The 21841-nt window shown below is 34.3% G+C and overlaps 1 protein-coding gene across 1 annotated transcript; it reads left to right on the forward strand.

Moving 5' to 3' along the window:
- Positions 1 to 12229: 12229 nt before the first annotated feature.
- LOC117344876 (solute carrier family 25 member 36-like) lies at positions 12230 to 21185 on the forward strand. Its single transcript, XM_033907738.1, has 7 exons — positions 12230 to 12361; positions 13169 to 13432; positions 14068 to 14145; positions 14962 to 15062; positions 18343 to 18409; positions 18743 to 19023; positions 19309 to 21185. The coding sequence occupies exons 1-7, from the start codon at positions 12321 to 12323 to the stop codon at positions 19521 to 19523; spliced, it is 1047 nt and encodes a 348-aa protein (XP_033763629.1). The 5' UTR covers positions 12230 to 12320; the 3' UTR covers positions 19524 to 21185.
- Positions 21186 to 21841: the final 656 nt, after the last annotated feature.

A 21841-nucleotide genomic window follows, 5' to 3' on the forward strand; every position in this document is an offset into this window, starting at 1 on the left:
ATATACTTATCAAACTACAATGTTATATATACTTATCAACTACAATGTTATATATACTTATCAAACTACAATGTTATATATACTTATCAACTACAATGTTATATATACTTATCAAACTACAATGTTATATATACTTATCAACTACAATGTTATATATACTTATCAAACTACAATGTTATATATACTTATCAAACTACAATGTTATATATACTTATCAAACTACAATGTTATATATACTTATCAAACTACAGGGTTATATATACTTATCAACTACAATGTTATATATACTTATCAACTACAATGTTATATATACTTATCAAACTACAATGTTATATATACTTATCAAACTACAGTGTTATATATACTTATCAACAACAAGGTTATATATACTTATCAAACTACAATGTTATATATACTTATCAACTACAGTGTTATATATACTTATCAACTACAGGGTTATATATACTTATCAAACTACAAAGTTATATATACTTATCAACTACAATGTTATATATACTTATCAAACTACAGTGTTATATATACTTATCAAACTACAGGGTTATATATACTTATCAAATTACAATGTTATATATACTTATCAACTACAATGTTATATATACTTATCAAACTACAATGTTATATATACTTATCATACTACAATGTTACATATATTTATCAAACTACAATGTTATATATACTTATCAACTACAGTGTTATATATACTTATCAACTACAATGTTATATATACTTATCAACTACAGTGTTATATATACTTATCAACTACAAGGTTATATATACTTATCAAACAAAATGTTATATACTTATCAAATTACAATGTTATATATACTTATCAAACAAAATGTTATATATACTTTTCAAACAAAATATAGTATATACTTATCAAGCTGAAATTTTATATATATATATATATATATATAGTAATAATATTAAAAAAACACAAACCAGAAATTCACACTAGCGCTTTCACATGCTTTGAGAGCAAGCTCTTCAGGTGTAATGAAAGGATTTATTTGTGACGTCATCACTGTGTGTCATGGTTACGTCAAAACAACATAGATTGATGACGTCATAAAAGACAATGATCAAAAGTATACATAAATACAAAATTGATGACGTCAAAATAAAAGATACACAATTAGAAATTATGTAATGGAAAACAACTGTTTTTACAGTAACATTGATTTGGAATTACACAGAACTACATGAATTAAGACTTGGTTTTAATAGATTAATAAACATATCTTCTTTTGATTCTCTTTCTATAGCATCTGAGCTAGACATTTGGTATATAGGTAAAACATAAAACTCACTTTTAGAACATTGGTGCATATGTTTACTAACTGTTAAAAATCTTAGATTGTCTGTTCTTATTTGCTGTCTATGTACTGTCATACGTTTTCTAATTTCGTTGCCCGTCTGGCCAATGTAAAATTCATATATATATATATACTTATCAAATACGAGGTTATATCTATTTATCAAACTATAAGGCACGGTTTCATACACATGTAATCAGAAGAGAAGCCCCAGGTAGCTTCTTGACATCGCCTACAGAGACTGCAGGTGAAAAGCACAAATAAGGGCTAGTCATTACATTACGAAAGTTTGTTATCTATTGTAAAATGAGGTAACAAAAAATGACAAGCGAGGACAACATCATGTAATGGATAAACATGAAACTGGGTAAACCAACCAGGGGGACGGAGAGGTATATTTGGCGCCCCAAAGGTGGATATGTGAAAGCGAGTGTGATTCAGACAACTAGATGGATCTAGCGGGGCACGTGAGAGTCGTGCACGTGAGACTGATCGCGGTAAACGTGTCTGCTGCGTCAGGAAACAATTGCAATTATCTGATGAACGGACATCTGGATTTTTTTCTGTTTGATAGGAGCTTTTTCAATCAGCAAATTGAAAACATTTCTATTACGCTTCAACAGGTGTCATTAGGTCAAATATATTATTCCTTATTTCAGTCATGAAGCACTGTCATTTTGGCGTCGTGCAGAGGGCGACAGCGCGCCAAGCAAAGAGCTACAATGTGCCATGCGACAAAATGAACACGCATGCAACAAAATGATGCGACAATTTGACACAAAACAACAACAAAAATCCCTCGCACTGTAGTATTTGAGAGGTGCTTTTGTCGCATGGCGCTGTGTCGCTCTTCGCATGGCGCGCACTGTGCCTCTTCGCATGGGCGACATGACCAAAATGTGCATGAGGCACAAGGCCAAAAACTGCAATATTTACTTCATGGTCGTTCGTACTTTTAATCCTTTTCAAATTACATTTGACCTTTACACCCATATATGTTACAATAAAAACATTTTCGCCCTAAGACCCTCTATCAAAGATTTCCATTACCCCTCAGGTCACGTGTTTCCCCTTGAGGTTTCTTTTCTTTTTTTAACTATTCGTTATTTCCAGAAGTTACTTTCCACTTTGTAATATAACATTGTCGAATCGGAGGGTCATATTTTTAAGGTTCAAATACACTGTAATCATATTACGCAAAAAAAAAAAAAAAATACACAATGAGCTGCTCTTAAGCAGGCGTGGATCCATTCAACAAACGGAACCCTCATACCCTTGAGATTGATATGCATAAGAGAGTCTATATATTTATCAATGTGTCGTTTAGAATGGACATACAGTTTGCCTTTCAACTACAGTATAGATTCCAGACAATGTATTGGCTGGCGAGGTTGCCTCACCTTACCTTGTTGCTTTCCTCTACCTATAGTAAGAGGTTATGCTATTATCGGTACTTTCTGATTCTAATTTTCTGATGATGAACAGATGCACCTATTAGAACACAGAAAACATGCATATACAGTCAATCTGGTTGTTATATTAGGAAATGAATTGGCATTTCAATGCTTTTGTTTACAATAACTATATAGTCAGAACGTGATGAAATGATAAAATAGAGAGATACATATCACGTTGGAATAGGCTAACTAAGAATCCCAATGCATAGTTTGGTCCTTAGTATACGCACTCCCCCTTTTATTTAATTATCTATTTTTTGTCATAACTTCTCTCCTGGATTTCTACACGATTGGCCCCTTAGCATCACCGGTCGGTCCTCGACAGACAAAGCAGCTTTAGGATGCAGTTTTGCATTCTCTGTTTTCCATTGATTACATTCCATGTTCTATTCACTAATGAGTTTCGTTTCTGTAAGCTATCATTCTCCAGTTAACTTAAATTCATAATATGTGCATACATTGTATAAAACTGAATCAGTTCCGTAGGTTTACAATTATACAATGGATAACTGCAGCTTAAAGCCTTTACAGTCAAAATAGCATTAATGTGTTGTTCAAAGAAGAGAAGTTGTTTTCATTTATAATCAAAAGAACCGTGTAAGCTCTATTTAGACTGACACATGTTGAATTAGCATTAACTGCATGTGAGAAATGTTGATATGTATCATCTGTACTAAGTCTTCAACTAAGTTGTATTTTATGACATTAGCCGCCAGGCTGCTGCGGAGACCGTGTTTACACTGTGCCATCATCATCATCATCATCATCATCAGGAAATTCGTCATCATCATCGCCATCATCATCGTCGTCGTCGTCGTCGTCGATACCTGGAAAATGTTGAAGTGGCCGAATTCAATCAAATCAAAATAACATATTCGTAGAAAATTCACTTGTAAACATCCTTATATTTGGTATGCTCAGACAATTATTATCGTATTGTAAAAGTTAACTCTGCATGCCACATATGATTATAAAAGTTCAAGGAGAATGGCTACAGGCCAGAATCTGCTTACTTATAAATATCTTCTTTCATAATTATCGAATATATCCAAAAGCACCAAATTGTATGCTTGATTAATCTAGTAAATGCAGATTATACTTTTACATCTGTTTTTTTTTGCTATTTCAATTTTCCAAACTATCATTCTGGACTTTCGCCTCCAGCACCATTCAAACTTAGAAAGACGAAACAGATTCCATGTGTCAGTTCATACTAACAGTGATACCAAATTGCGTGTTTTCTGCGATACTTTAAATTATTAATATTTCGATTAGACACTCAGGATATTTAACACCTTTCGATACAGATTTCAAGAGTGTGAATGAAAGAGTAGAGCCAGAAATCCATTGAATCGCGTCATACATCTATTTGGGCCTTCTAGGACTCCTCGGTGATGCTAGGAGCACCATACAGCTATTTTTGCCATTCTAGGACTCGCCCGTGATGCTAGTGACGTCATACAGCTTGTTTGCCCTTCAAGGACTCGTCAGTGATGCTAGGGACACCATAATCTGTTTTTACCTTCTAGGAGAGGACGATCATATGTTGTATGAATGAGGCTAGTGTGACCCCGGGTCAGAGCTAGAGGCCTCAAAAGGCTACCTTGGCTGAAGTTTTCCTTTAAAAAGTCTATTCCGTCTTAATGCATAAATGGATTGCAACCAAATTTTGTCTGAAACATAATTGGGGGAGGATAGTAATAATTTATATAAATGTGGCTGGTATTAAAGACAACTGGGGACAGAGGGGCTGGCCCAAAAATAATAATCCGATTGAAATTTTGATGTAAAACGCTACTCCTCCTAGATACAGAATTTTATAACAATCAGATTTGGTCTGAAACATCATTATTTATATAAATGAGGCTGGTTTGACCCCTTGTAATGGGGAGCGTGTCCCTGCTGTACAGTGTTTCATGATCACGTGACAGTATTTAACAATCGGAACAAGTTCTATGCATGTCAGTCCAGTTTACTCCATAGTACACATGTACTGAGGAATTTACCGCAGCCATGTGCGGCCACCTCACGTGTCTCTCTGTAGAACATGTATACACTAGCCAGCTAACAGTCATTTAGATATGAAATGTTCGTGTCATATTCCAAAAAGTAAAAGTAAAATGACTTGATTGACAAGTATTTAGTACAAAACTGCAGCAGAGACATCTCCACGTTATAGTTTTCTGTACGGTAATACAGCACTGTAGTTCTAACATCACGTTTTTTTAAACTCACGTGTACGGACTGATATAAACATCCAGTAAAAATCGGTCACCCACTGCTGGTGACTAGTTCATATAAAGGTCACCGGACATGTCAATGGGCGCCTCGGCCATCGTGGTTCTTGACCTTGAGCTAGCTACATGTATACATATGTACATGTAAACACGAGCGTTTGCATTATACTGTGTGTATCAGCAGTACAGCCGTCCATCCGCGTGTAAAACGAAACATTCTAAAACATGTAATTAACCTTCATAAATCTTAAGAAATACTGAAGCTATATTAAGATTTATCAATTAAATGCTTGTAATACAAGAGATCTCAGTATCTATATCAAGGTCTCTGATAATACTGAATATTGATTTGTACGCCTTGTTTACAAAAATGTCGGTTCATGACTAAGAGTTCGGATGACTAACAATGAAATCATACCGCATTGTGTACAAAGTACGGATATTGTTATTATCTAGAAATTTCTAAAAATAAGCCTACGATTTGATTGAAGCAGAAATACAAATTATAATATATTAAAAGTGTATTAATTTCGTAACAGCTGTATCGCATGAACATCCAGGCTGCAACAAATCTTTTTATTTAAAATTTGTTTTTAGAATTGCAGGATCTGTACAATTATACATCTATAGAAACTGTCTGTTATTTCTATACAATCCAGTTTTCAATTCGTGTTTCGTGTGACGAATATATCATTGATGTGCATATCCTACCGCATAGATACTAAGTATATGTATATGTATCTCAGTTTCTGTCTTAATTACGGCAATGCATTGCTCACTATCTGAACGAATGATTAATCATTTAGTATATATTAGCAATCCCTTTTTCTTCATGTTTAGGCATCAACTTACATTTGCAAATACAAAAATGTTAATGAATTGAAATGAAATCGAACTGAGTTGAATTGAATTGAACTGAATTGAATTGAATTGAATTGAATTGAATTGAGTTGACCTGACCTAACCTGACTTGACTTGAGTTGACTTGAGTTGACTTGAGTTGACTTGAATTGACTTGAGTTGACTTGAGTTGACTTTAGTTGACCTGACTTGACTTGAGTTGACTTGAGTTGACTTGAATTGACTTGAGTTGACTTGAGTTGACCTGACTTGACTTGAGTTGACTTGAATTGACTTGAGTTGACTTGAGTTGACCTGACTTGACTTGAGTTGACTTGAATTGACTTGAGTTGACTTGAGTTGACTTGAGTTTAATTTGAATTGAATTGAAATGAGGGGCTAAATTCACGTTAAATGTATCGCTCAATGTCAGAGCTTATTCCGTGGCGCAGAGTCTACATTACATGTACTTATACAATGTTGAAAAGCCATTGACCATCGTCCATATGATTCTTATAATATAGCATATTATTCTGGAAGTTATACTCATATAAAATGTTCCTCAATAGCAGTTTAAGGACAAGCTGTCAGTAGTATTTTTTCATTTATTCACGCGTGCATTTATCACTTTAATTTGATACATATAATAATAAAATGTAGATTCAAATGCTTTTAAATCGAATTCCATGATTAAAAGTACCTGTTCGCGATGCTACGCAAACCTTGAGTTTGTAGGATGTTTATCTCAAAATGAACCATTTGTTCTCAGAATTAAGCAATCTAATTAAAATCTAGATTGTCAGTCTCACTACGCTACATATGAACATCTAACAACATCCCATAAGTACAGGGGTCACGTCGGGGTGACCTTTTGGATTAGCCAATCAAATGACTACTTCCAGAATCTTCGAAGTGAATTTTATATGTCCGAATTAGCATGACTAGAGTGCATAGCTTGCACAAACTGTCAATTTGTTTCAAGTCATTTCGTCCTCCATAGCATATACATATAAACATGCTGTGCCGAAATGGTTTGCTTTAGATGCATGCTGTGGCGAAATCGTTTGCTTCCAAGACATCGACAAATTGACAATTCGCCTTGAAAGTGAAATACACACATCTCAAAGGTCATCAGAACGTGACCCCTTATGGGATGTTGTTAGCTATTCATGTAACTTTTGTGAGAATGACCATATTGATTTTAATTAGATTGAGAATTAAGAAGATGAGTTAAATTGGTAGTCGAGTACATATTTACACATGGAAGTAGCCTTGTCCACCTACTACAACACAACCAGTAAACATGTTGATCAACCGCAATGTGAAGAGGTAAAGCTACTGTATATATAAATAGTACACGGCTGGTCAACCGCTGGATACATGGAAGAAACGCTTACTGTATGAGAAAGGGTTAAGCATGCGGTCACCTTCGTCAACAATAGTCCGGCGTTCTGTAAACAAACAACAAATGATACTTTATTGAATACATTTATTTGCGAGCAATTGGCCATTAAAATAAAAGGTTAGAAAGTAGGGCCGTAATGCTGAACTTTAGCACGTGGATGTGGTAGCTATTTAAATATATACATGGGTCTTGATATTGTCCTGTATCTAGGTATATGTCAGAAATACATTCATAAATGCTATTATTGACATTTAAATGAAGCAAAGGACACAGTAAATTACCTGTAGCACCTTCCAATGTAAATTTGAAGTTTGATATGGTAGAGGCAAAAAATAATCAAATTACACCACCTTGCAGTTTTGATCTTCTGGAAATTTGGCGACTCGGGGAACTCGATATAGGTCATAAAGAAATGACACAATCTAGATGGTATTGCCTGTAGTCATAATGCAATGTCAGCTTTTTATGATTATAGTCAGTTGAAACACAGGCGCGTTATGTGCTAATATATATAATATTGCTGTATGAATATATACTGACGTTCTGCATGATAAAAATCTGTGGTCACAGGCGCCTGCTTCTGGTTAGTATTAAAAGAAAAAAAAATATTAGCCCCTCATAGTAGGAGTAGGGGCTAATATTTGTTTATCTATTATTTCTAACCAGAAGCAGGCGCCTGTGCTATGGTCAACTCTACATCTGTATCCTTTATTATCATTTTAGAACAAATGTCCAAAAATCAAAATCGTCGTGAAATAAAGTATTGTAAACACTTTGTTTATCATTAAGTATATGGACGGCTAGGCCTACACCACATGTAAAAGCATGTTTACATATTGACCGACTTTAGCGGCAACACCGGCCGGCTAACCCTGGGGTTACCTCGCTGGTCATGTCTGTATACACATGATACACGTGGCTTGAAATATATATATAATACATATCAAAAGAATGTTATTCTCACGTGGCATGGTTCGATTTACATTATATAACACACAAAAATGCACAAACGACGATGTTTTCTTATGCATTGGTGCTTTCAATATTTATTTTTAGATTCTCCAAAATAGCTACACGACAAAATCAGCGCTTTAAATCTTTATTTTAGATGCTTAGCAATGGCAACACGACAAAACCTTATTAAGCATTAGCGCTTTCAATATTTATTTTTAGATTCTCCAAAATGGCTTCACGACGAATTAAGTCTTCTTAAGCATTGGTACATTCAATATTTATTTTCAGATGATTCACAATGGCTGACGAAGTCTTCGCTGTTGTTGCATGTCAGGAAATGAAAACTGAAAACGCCAATTATAGATGCTTAATGTCGCATTTTTGCACCAACCTATCAGGTACCTGACCTGGCCTTTTCCATGGTGACCGTTGTATCATATACTTGCTATGGGGTATTCTTGAAGACCTGTCGTCTCATTAAGGTAACACAATTAAATAATACAAAAGAATATAATAAAAACATATATGACATTATAAATTATATATCAACTGTGCAATGGTATGACTCAATGGATTAACGAGAAAAGCATGTTTTGTTGTACTTCATAGCGGTTATTCATTATCTATCATGGTGAACAGTTGTCAATAGATATTTAAACTGACCAGCTGACCAGTACAGACACGTTAGACAAGTGACCATGGATATCAATTAAGAATATTATTTGGTATGGAGTTACTTAGTGTAAATTAAAGACAGCAACATAAATACGCCAAGTAATAATTCTATGTATTTTTTATCATCGTAACATAAACCCCATATAATGCAATACAATATGGTGTTTACATACCACATTGTCGGATATCCATGATCGATTTCATTAGACTTATCACTTATGATCAGTGTATCTATATAAGTATGTCGTAGAGTTGTGCAATCAGCTGTGGGTATCCGGCAATGCCAGCTACAAGGACGTATGAATTTTTCATGAATTATTTAGCTTGGAGAAATAACTGCTGTTTTTTACTTTCAGTCTATCCCTTGACGTACTGCACCGATGCCATGTAGCATACATGTATTCTATGCATTATATCATGATGTGACATTAGAAATTGTTCTGGTTTATTTGTCCTCTTTGCATTTCTTTTGTCTTTCTATTTGTCTTTTCCTCTTGATGTCTTCTGTTGATCGGCTAGACGTATTTACACTGTCACATTGTCAATATGTAGCATATTCGTTGTGTAGCAGGAGAGGAGAAAATGTAGCGGCCATACCGGGGTTCGAACCCGGGACCTCCGAACACTAGCCGGATGCCAATTGAGCTACCTGGTCACCGATGATCGACCCAGTCCAGTCCCGCTACAGTTGAACAAAAGGGCGTTAATAAGTTGTAACAAACTGTACCCAATGATTTTCCAATATGTTAACGATATTTTTGTGTACCACCCTAACAACGATAATCGACATCCGATTACGTCCACAACTGATGCATCAAGCCGGTTACTGGCCTGTCAAACTCTCACCACAGGTGCCTGACTCGTTTTATAAAATAATAACATATAAGAGTGCATATAAACGAGTCAGATACCTGTGCTCTCACTCGAGGGTTCAGATAAGTCGACCCAGATATCCCTATATTTGATATTTTTTTCTCATTTACTTTTTATTCCATCCCTAGCAATCACGGAATCACCCTGTGAAGTATGTAAGAACGATACTTTCTTTTATTCTCACACAGGGTAGGGGAAAGCAGCTAGCACGCGCTACATGACGCCACTCACAATAGCGTAACGTCATCATTTTATGTAGCGTAACAGACGTCGCAATATTGATAACGTCATTAATTTCTGCTAACATTTTTACAACGCCTGATACGATTTGTTGCTTTTATAAATTACAGTATATGAGAAAAATGATCAAACATGCTCATGTAAGATTCTAAAAACCCCTAATAATTGATCTATGCTTTATCCAATACTTACAATGTAAGCCATTCAACGAAGCGGCACGTTAACATCTTACATATCAACAGCGCGTATATTTTCTCTCAAAATGATACTTAGTTTGTTAATAAGATATTTTCGATATACATGTAAACATTATGTAAGTTATTAATCAAGTTTTGTGTTCTACATTTTTCTCGTTTTGGCTTTGTGTGTTGATGATATTGCCCAGTTATATCGATTTAGATTTTTATGTCGATATGGACTTTCTTCGACTTCGAGATGTATGGTGATGCAATATCTATCTCGATTTTTGTTGTTGTGATGATGGTATGATAGATTTATTAAGAATTCGAGTTGTATTAACGCTGCTTTGACACACTTTATTTTTCTCGACTTTCAATTGTCCATTGGTTTACTGGTACGTGCTTTGCTTTAGATATTTCATTTGGATTGATAATGTGTTACATCCGCCTTAGCAAACACACGTCACCTTGTTAGAATACAGAGAGAATATTTGAATAGGGAACTTGGTCATACATGTAAATCTTTCTGACCCTCCCATAGGAAACACTGACCATAAAAGTGGAGGAAATTAATATCTATATAACAGTTTATCTGACAGTATCCAACTGAAGGAAACTCCATCAATACGCGCACTAATGAAACCGATGACGTCAGAGTGCAGGTGTCCATTGGTGGTAGGTTATGGGAGACGGGAAACACTTCCAGGCCTTTCTCCAGGATGTTGGTCCTACTGGACAACAACTGTAGTGTAGTAAACCTATCACTTCTAATGATTCCGAGATGTTCTCAGCTTATTATCCTGACGAAAGAAATTATTGGTATTGTTTTTTGTATCAATAAGCCGATGATTTTAGTTTAAACAGTATTTTATTCAAAATATGGCAGTGACAAAATAATACAAAAATCAACAAAAAGGATTCGAAAACAAGTACATAAGTGCTTATATCAATTCGTCTCCTTATTAATAAATCTTGCAGTAGGACGGCACTGTTACATATATTTTGATAGTATAAAAGCAAAAAAAGAAGAAGAAGAAATCGGGGAGGGGAGGGCAGAAGGGGTGCATCAGGAAACGAAAGAAAGTGGTTACGAAGAGAATAACAAGAAGAACTGCATTACTTGATTGAATCTGGTTGGAATGTGATTCATGAAAAGGTAATCCTAATAAGCTCTATATAAGGATGCATTAAATACATTGGAAATCTCTAAAGCCGATGATTTTAATCATTTACATTTATTTGCTGAGATATTGGAATGCTTCAAATTAAGGATCTACGTTAGAAAATGCTTAACAATGGAACACGTTTTCTGGTAATCACTCTTAATTCATCAATATTCCTTCACTTAAAGAAATTTACTTAGCTTGAAATTTAGATTTTAGTAATTAATTTACTATGATGGGTTTTTTTTAAACTCTGTAAAATGCGTTTACTATGGAAAATTTTATTTTAATGGATTGGTGCTGAAACAGTGGCCTGATCGTTTGCTGTTTACTAGATACTCCGGATACCAAATCTAGTCTATTGATCAGCGCGATATTAGGCTATAATTATTATTTTGCCAGCTCGATATTATATTTTGTATATATTTGTATCAGTTTTGTCCACTCAGATGACTCTTGGCTCCTAATAAAGTACTTATTGTGGTTATCACTTTTTAAATAATCGGGTGTTCAATTTTTTTTTATGAAAAAGTGACATCATTATCTTCCCTATAGACATATGTTGCAAGAGATCCAAAAATAGTGTAGAATTTATAAGAACTATTTTTAGCGCAAGACTTAATACTGTTATGCCTAAAGCAGTGATTAACTAAATCTATTTGGCCTGAAGTTACAGTTAATGGAATTTTATCAATCATAAAAAAATATTCACGCCGCTTTATATTCATTGTATACAACAATGCTGTTGAATGTTCGACTTGGCAGATAAGTAATGATTTCGATGTCGTGTGGGTCATCTTTAGACCCAATGTTCACGTGAACACGGCGTGATCAAAACTTCCTCGGCCTTGCAACTCGTCAGCCAATCAGATTACAGTACACAAAGTAAGCTTGGTCGAACAACGATCGTCTGTGTTAGATTTCGATTCCGCTTTGAAAAGTAAACATCGTGCTGCCTACATGGCGTCAAATGATCAACTTATCCATCTTGCTGCTGGGGGGTAAGTACAAATAAATATGATACTTTATCTATACAAATGCATGTTAATCGAGGAAGTTTCACTGTATAATTCAATTTTGCATTATTGCATAGCCTTATGTTGTGTTTCACGAATGTCAACAAAGTCGGCCTAGATAGTATAAATTTGGTTCCTAGCCTCGAGCGGCATTTATCTGTTTTCGTGATTTCTGGACTGTTATTGACCAAAATTGCCTGTTTTGTAATTGATATAGTTGTAAACAATAATTGTAATATATAGTCTGACAAAATATGTACAAAATGTTTCATAATCATTATTTCCATGTGGAATTTTCCACTGTATAACTTGGTTCACATGTTTGACCGACATTCGAATAGGTTATGAAGACGAATGTATGTTTTGTTAAGTAAATTATATTCAAAACATATTAAGCTAGACCATTACGTGGATTCTGGTTTATATAAACACTTTTCTTGTCACGTATATTGGTGCTAAATGTCGGAATACGATCTACTGTTAATGTCTTGACCGGTCGGCCCGCCATGTGGATTTTCTGGGTCAACTGTTGAACTATTATAATGACAGTAGCTATTTATAGCAGGTAAAAATGGCTAGTAGTAAATATGTAGGCTTAGGTAATGTTTAATACATTCTGTATATGTTGATGTTGTTTAAATAGAATACTAATCAGCTAGAATTCGCATAGCTGCCCCAATTTTATCCCTGTCCATTGAAATCAAATGGAAAACAAAACAAATACGATTTGTATGTGTTCACCATTTGGTCTGTTTGTTTATTGATTAATGAATTTCTGTGTTGTATTTTCAGCTTGGGAGGAACAGCAGGAGCAGTGTTAACATGTCCTCTGGAAGTGGTAAAAACAAGACTTCAGTCTTCTTTAAGTACATTCCATTACTCGACAGCAACATCAACTGCTAGGCCTACATGTCTGGTGTCTAACTATTCCGCATTCCACACCGCTCCAAGCAGTACTTTTGTGACAATTCGAAATGTTGGAACTATTGCTAATGTTTCTGAAGCAGCACTGGTGCATGCAAGGAGTCGTTCCCTTGGATTGTTATTCTGTCTCAGGTGAGTTTAAAAAGACGCAGAGTAGTCTACAATGTTATCGACCTGAAATTATGCATTGTACAAAAACTGGTATTTACCACAGACAAATACGATAAGGGCGGGCTTAAATGCAGTTACCGTATATTATTGTGATTGGGTGTAAAATTACTATTATATTATAAAGAAAGCATGTTATTTTGATTGTTGCCATCAAATTACGTTGATAAAAAAGCGAAACAATTTACAAAGAAAAGTAGTAAAAACAATCATGCACATTTATAAGGCAGTGTATATATGTAGCCATGAACATTTTGGGTACTATCTGAAAAATCTGAAAAATGTTGGTTGCAAATTACAAGTAACATTGCCAACCGATGATAAATATATATTTTATGCAATGCAAAATCTGGGTCAAATCTAGAATGAAAACTAATTACCTCAATCAGTTATATCTAAAGATCTAGATTTAATTTAAAGCTTAATTAGTTATAAAATAGTAACATATTTCTTGTGTGCCACAAATGGCATGTTCTTTAATGACATATTTGCATCTGCAATCACAGCTTGGTATGTTTGTGCTTGATCTTACAAGATTTAGGACAACATACTTTAATTTGGTACATCATCAAAATAATGTGTTCCTTTTTATTTTGCAGACAAATTGTCATACATGAAGGTATGAAAGGTTTATTCAAAGGCTTGGGACCAAACTTGATCGGCGTCATTCCATCAAGGTAATTGGAATTTTCAAAATATGTCATTAAAAGATAAATTCCACAAAAATCTGTTCATACCTTAAGCTTCCTAACATGATTACATCAAAATGAAACATATCTGTACATTTGAGAAAAGTCCTACATCTTTATTGTTTTGTGGGCTTATGAACATATTCAAGATAACTTGTTAAAAAAAATACTTGTATCATATGTGCATGTGCAGTAATTGAGGTCGTTCAGTGAAGGTTGTGTATAGTTTGTTTACAAGGCTGTAAGTTTACGTGTAGCTGCACATGTACACAACACAGGAGTGTCGGATGAATAATAAAAGGTGCAGAGGCAGTCCAGTGCAGAAATTTCAGCTAGATAGTATAGAAAGATATTACAAAAGGAAGAAATTTTTGGGGCTATACATAGTTAGATGCTATATTTAGTCTGCATGTAATCCCTGGGGTATTCTTAGGGATTCCAGTATAACTGTAGTATATCAAGATTGAGAGGGCCACATGCAATAAGACATACATATTTCATCATTTATGTCAGGATTAGTATACATGCTCCTAAAATATGTCTAAATAGAGTATTGAAACATTATCACAATTAGTTCACCTAGACAAATGGCTGCTTGGGAAAAAAAAGTTGTCTGTTAAGTTGTAATGATGTATCTCCTTAAACTCTACTGATTAAAATTATGTTTCTTTATTAAATTGTTATTCTGGAAGACTGCATGGCTGAGCACAGATAAATAAGGTTAATTATATAATATCTATAGATTAATGGCTAAAATAAATTCAATGACACCTCTTTTACATGTTTTTTTTTCTTTAATTTCAGAGCAATTTACTTCTATTCCTATGCCAATATGAAAAAGTTCCTGAACACACAAATGAAACCAGATACCTCTCTAGTACACATATATTCAGCTGTCACCGCAGGTATGTATATATATACTATACTAAGTTGTACATGCTTTGATTGCTTGGACAAATATGTGGCTATCACTTGATTTGGAATACTTTGCCAATTTTCTTGACAATACTGTGGAATCAAATATGTAGTACGTATCCCATGTCACTATATCAGGTCCTTATATCTGTGAAAAAAATCTGCCTTTGTGCTAATATATAGGTTACATGGTTTCAGGGTCGACATGATAAGAAACTGCTAAGCCTATGATATTTTATCTCGAATTGGGTGACTATCAGTTAAAAGGTTTTCAGGTCATGTCTGATAAATCAGAACAGGTAGCTGTAGGCTATAGTATATAACTATAGACGTTTCAAACAAAGAAACATTGATGGCAACACGTACTGGGTTCGAAAAAGTTTTGCTGATGAATTTGGTTTAGGTCACATTAAATATAAGCTTAGGTTTCTTCCTCCACTGTCAACAATATTAAAAGGATATATAGTAATATCTAGAGCCACAAGTATCAACATTTTCTATAATGAAGATGATACCTTTTGCAGGGATAATTATGGTTTATATGGGTCACCGAGGGATAATGAGATTTCAGGGTTTCGGTGAAAGAGATTTATATTCTGAGAATTTCAATGAGATATTAAGTAAAAAAAAAACGAAAGTGGACTATGTGTTCGGTTCTACGGGCATCAGAATTAACATTCTATTAGTTAAATCTATAGATGATCATGACAAAATTTTCAGTGATTAGTAATGATATTTTATGAACGAACATGATCATTGTGATACCCTCAAATCTAAAGTGTGTACGACATCGGGATTTCACATGTTGCACCACATTTAAATATATATATCTAGATATATACTACAGTAAAATTCCACCACTGACCTTACAGATGATCAGACTTTGGCTGTACGCCAAGTAGGTTTTAATCACAAGTTATGTATACACACACTTCAAACTAAGAGTGTATATACTATACACCAGACTACTGACTCGGTCCCTTAGATTCATATGTACTTGATTTGTGTATAGGCATGAGTTGTACGTATACTGACAGTAATTACCTTTATATGTAGGAAGGCAGTTGTACTAATACTGACAGTAATTACCTTTATATGTAGGAAGGCATTTATACATTTTTCTTTTATATTTATAAAGTTGTCACTAACATTTGAAGTTGGACATACATGGTATGACAAATTTTATTAAAAAGTTTGAGTAATTCAGAGTCACAGATTCCAGGTTGTATAATTAATTATTCAAGTGTGAAAAAAGGGAACCATGTGATAGATAAATAAAGTTGGTATTTTAATGATAAAATTGGCAGAATATTCCAAGGGTGACAAAGTGATACCCACATATTTCCATGATACAAGTAAGTATCAACTAATCAGATACCGACCATTTGATTCTCATCATCCTGTTCTGTTCCTGCATGAAACTTGCTTTATTTCAAAGAGTGCATTATATGTACTGGGCTAGTTTATTGCAATTATCAAAAAAAGATATAATTCTATACATGTATATATACTTTAAACAATGTATAGTCATCTGTAAATTGTTGGAAACTGTATACAGGGGTTTCACAAGTAGCCAGTTGTGAATACTTGATAAAAAGTATCTTCCTACAGATATTTTTCACTGCTGACTATGTATACCTTAAAAAATAAAAATTGTAATGAGGTCGTTTTAAGAAATACTAAATTGTCCACAGTTGTGTTCAACACGTTCAACTTTCATTCAAACCCCTGTGTATATAAAAACAAATCGGTATTCAAGACATTTTGTAAATATTCTTAGATTTCACAATTTTGCACACGAGACCTTTAAGTTTTGAATGCAACAAGCCTCTATAAAATACTTTGGTGAGGATAGAATTATAGCTATAAATTAGACCATGCAATTTTGATTTCTGACTGATAGAAAGCTTAAGGTTGACTACGTACAATATTCATAAAAATTGAAGGGGAGGGGGAGAGTCTGCATGCCTTTTGTTTGTTATTGTTAACTGAAATTCTAGTTTCAATAATGACACAAATTATGTGTGTGCATGTTACGTGCCTGGAGAACGTTTCCTGAACCTAAGTCTTTTCAGATCCTGAAACACCTGCCCATTGATCGGCATAATGCTGAACGCCACCTAAAAGAATTTTGGACGGTGCATCTCCATAGTTGAGGTGCTATCATTTGTCCCTAGGGCTAACAGCTCTCACCAGAGAGGGCAGTAGGGTTGAGGTAATTGGTTTGATCATCTATGTAACATTTCTGCCTGTGGGGTGATCTAACTGGTTTTCAATGGAAATCCAAGCAGTCTTGGTGTCGTGTTCAGCAAGTTAAATCTTATTTTAGTATTGTTTGAATCTGATCATGAGTATACGTAGTCGGCCTGGAACTATGTATATTATGTACCAAAATTTGTCAGTCATAAAAACTTCAGAGAGTCAGTATTTTCAAATCTAAAAGCTGATTTCTTTAGATTGTGAATAATGCATGTCGGTTTTGTAAATTTGCACGAAATGCATTTATAAAACATACAGGTAATTAGAATTAAATAGATAAATGCAGTATAGTTCATGAAGATATTGGAAAGTTTATATTCATGAACAAGCATTGATGTTAAGGGATTCAAAATAAAGCACACTTCATCACAAGGTGAATCTTGTCTGTAGGCAACACCGGTACCTAGTTATATATAATCCTGCATGTTCTGTCTGGAAAAGTAAAGACACTACAAACTAAACTCTGAGTTTTGGCATGAAATCCTGTGATATGAAACATCACGTACTTTGCATCCATAATTAATTTACCTATATAGCTTACCGACTTAGGGGATCACATGCTCTTGTACCAATTACTTAGCTATGGTCATGACCTGTATAATATATGTATAGTCTTTGGATAATTAGGTCATGGAGTTTTTTGTTGAATCAAAAAAATGTCTCAAAAGTATGGATTTACGAAAGTATGACAGCTCATCAACAGTTGAGGAAAATAAATCATAAAAGGAAATTAGAATTTGAAATTTAAAAAAAAAACAAACAACAGAATAATGACAATAAATCTTCCACTCAAAGAGGGGGGGTTCTATAAAAACTAGCTACCATGTACATGTACACACAGAGGTTAAATGTACATTCGGTCTTTGTATATATATTTATTCCATTAGCACACTTTACTAACACTGTTCCTATAATGCTTCATCACTTTATATAACTTGCCTGAGTTTTATGTATTGAAAATGACTAGCCAGACTGCATTGTTTAATCCCTCGATACCTTTGTATTTTTCAGGTTTCTGTGCCTGCACGACAACCAACCCAATATGGTTTATCAAGACAAAACTCCAACTCGATCAGAAGTAAGTTAAGCTATTATCATTTAATGTAGGCTTGAAAAAATTCATCAAAATAAACGATAAAATATATTGGCTCCAAGGACATGAAACAATTTATTTTTTTTGCTTAATATGTAATTTGTAAAAAAAAAAAAAAAAAGTAAAATTCAAGATTTGGAGATCCCGAGGCCAGATCAGTCTGATATTACCTCATGAACTGGTCTTCTCCAATATGTTTGCTATTGACATTTAGTTGATAAACCTTTCCATAGGCCAGCTTTCAATAAAGAAACATACTGGACATAATTACATGTATGATGGTGTGATTTACAATGTTTTAACATTCTTTCACTTCAGGAGATCCAACTCTCTTACTTGTGTAGAGTGTATCAGGAACACATACCGATCATACGGATTAGCCGGCTTCTACAAAGGCATTACTGCTTCTTATGTAGGCATTACAGAAACTGTCATCCATTTTGTCATCTACGAAGCTTTGAAGGAGCGATTAAAGTGTTGGGACAATCTCACCTTCAACAGGAAGGGTGGTGAGGAACCCTTTATCAACAGCTTCTTTCGGTGTATGTTGGCCGGAGCCATATCCAAAACCTTTGCCACTTGCATAGCTTATCCTCATGGTAAGTAAAAATGGAACTGGGCTTCGGAAATAATTCTACTTAATTATGGAGGACAAGAAATATTGTACACTTTCATAAACAAAGATTAGAACTGAATACCATATTTCAGTGTTTTGTGTAAATTTTGGCACAATTAAATATTTAAACAGCATGACTTTTTCTTCTTAACAAAAAAGCAAATATTTAATAAAATTACAATTATGAAATCACTATATAAAAAGTCATTTGTAATCAATTTGAGGTACCCGGTTTGTAGGTTACAATTATTTCTTCTGTCTTCTTCAGAAGTGGCGAGAACACGACTTCGAGAGGATGGCAACAAGTACAGAACATTTGTACAGACATTGAGACAGGTGTGTAAGGAAAGTGGAATAAGGGGTATGTACAGTGGACTGTGTACACAGCTTGTGCGTCAGATCCCGAACACTGCCATCATGATGGCTACATACGAGGGTGTTGTCTACTACTTCAACCACATGAAATCTGGGGAGGACACGTGATCAGCCACTAGTCTGCAAAATCGAGGTGCTACGTTCCTGGTCCACGCTGGCCATTTACGGACAGTCACTGCAAGTGATTCCAAAATCATTCACTAATGAGTTGGATGGTACTGAACACTGACCAGATTCAAGTCCACACTGCAGATATGATTTGATCAGTCTGTGGGCATCAACTGGGCTTTTACTTAACAGTGATCAAAAGCAATAAATTCTAGTCCCAAGTTAATAATGTGTTGCGGATGTATAGATACTATGACATATCTGTGTGTTAGTCATACTGCTAAACATACACTACTTTTAAGATCTGGATTCCATCAAGTACTGCTATGCAATCTCATTCAATATATTCACTTGTTGTGAATTAGTTTGTGTACTCACAAGCAGATCTATTGTATTCTAAATCGTTCAGCACTGTATCAATCTGTTCTATCATTGTGTTCATATATGTAGAAAACATTGTATTATATTATAGATAGAAGTCTGATAAAGATTTTTCCAGCATTGAGAAATTGCCTTTGATGAATTTGGCATTTTGAGAATTTATAAAGTATTAAATCAAAAATACAATCTGTTCAGCTAAAGTTTGAAACACCATGAGGTGCTACTACATTATAAACATCAGAACTCCACTCTATGTCTTCTTTATTTTGATAGTCCAAGGGAGACAATCTAGTGGCTTCTATTCTGTTAAATAGAGTAATTAAACAAAAAAAATGTATTTAAATTGTACCAATGGTATTGAGTTTAAACAATCATTTATTATATATGATATAGAAGTTAAAATATTTAAATTATTTGTAGGTAATACAATGTATATGGTGTAGAATTTGAGAAGATAAAACTTGCTTTTAAATGGTTTTAATAATATTGAAACAACATTTACTACTACCATTTTACATGGGCCTTCAGTCATGAAAAGTGTCAAAACAGCCAGTTACTGAAACAAAGTCATTTGTGTGTATATATTATGCTGTTTTGTTGTGATCTCGTAAAATTTCAATGTACAGTACTGTTTTTGTTACTTGTGTTACACTTTTAAATGTTTACTTTCCCTTTCTTTCAAGCTGTAGATATGTGTCCATTTTGTAAACAAAACAAATAAATTTGCAACTGATGTAAACTTGTGATATTAAAGTGCTAATGAAAATTTAATAACACTTGAGATTTACATGTCCATATATATACTTTGTTCACATCCCAGTAGTTAATACTGAAATGGAAGGGGGGGAGGGTGTTGAAAAAAAAATTGGAATTGAAAAATGATTTATTAAATGTTAAGAAAATATTAATTTTGGTAACAAATTATATGAAGACTTCAACAGTCAGGAGAAGATCTGTAACTTTAAGAACATTTTTTTATCAGACTGATGGGGATAAAGGCAGACTTATTCTTTACCACTTTGGTAGTACATTCTGTTTTCTTTTGTTTTCCGTTCCTTTTGTTCGACGTTCTTTGTTTATGTGACAATTCACAGTTACTGTTTTACATGTTTATTCCTTCTTTTAGAACACTTACAAAACTGAAAGTATTCTTTCAGCAATTTGTAAGAACTAACTGAAGTGTTTGTGATAATGTTGATAAGTATATGTATATATATTGACTTGACAATTTACTGTTTGGTGAATATTTAATGATGCAAATAAAATGAAAAATCAAACTTACTACAGGCTTGTATTATGTTTTGAAGGAAAATCATTCCACGGAACTTTATCATCATTTATGGATACAAGGATGCTTTGTAAGTCTGAATTGACTTAATTGTGGCAAGTCCTTAAATTTTGAGTCTATTTCAAAATGTTGGAGCAGAGTTATTTATTTATGGTAGAAGGCGAGTAAATCTTATTTAGTATAATTTGCTAGTCCTCATTGGACGGAAGGCTGTTTAACCCTTGTTATGGCCACTGGAAGGATATTTCTATTCATTATGTAGGTCCATGCCAACCATTATCGTGGATTTTGACAAAATTTTGTTATGCTAGTACTCAAGGTGGATCTTTCTCAAATTTTATTAGCTCACCTGGACCAAAGGTCCGCTGAGCTTATGCCATGGTGCGGCGTCCATCGTCCGTCCGTCAACATTTGCTTCAAATCGTTACTAGTCAAACAGTTCTTATTGGATTTTGACCAAATTTGGTCAGAAACATCCTTGGCGGAAGGGGAACAGATTTTGCATAAATGGTGACTCTGACCCCCAAGGGGCAAAAGGGGCGGGGCCCAATAGGGGAAATGTCCTCTAAATCGCTACTAGTCATAAAGTTATGAATGGATTTGAACCCAATTTAGTCAGAAAAATTCTTGGGGGAAGGGGAACATATTT

This window comes from Pecten maximus, chromosome 16 (genome assembly GCF_902652985.1).
Source record: "Pecten maximus chromosome 16, xPecMax1.1, whole genome shotgun sequence".
Classification (NCBI taxonomy): domain Eukaryota; kingdom Metazoa; phylum Mollusca; class Bivalvia; order Pectinida; family Pectinidae; genus Pecten; species Pecten maximus.

Bases quoted from the DNA above. Each gene is read 5' to 3' on its own strand.
- LOC117344876 (XM_033907738.1), top strand. From the start codon at position 12,321: ATGGCGTCAAATGATCAACTTATCCATCTTGCTGCTGGGGG. The intron at 12,362-13,168 runs GTAAGTACAAAT...TTGTATTTTCAG, and splicing joins ATCCATCTTGCTGCTGGGGG to CTTGGGAGGAACAGCAGGAG. The intron at 14,146-14,961 runs GTAATTGGAATT...CTTTAATTTCAG, and splicing joins ATCGGCGTCATTCCATCAAG to AGCAATTTACTTCTATTCCT.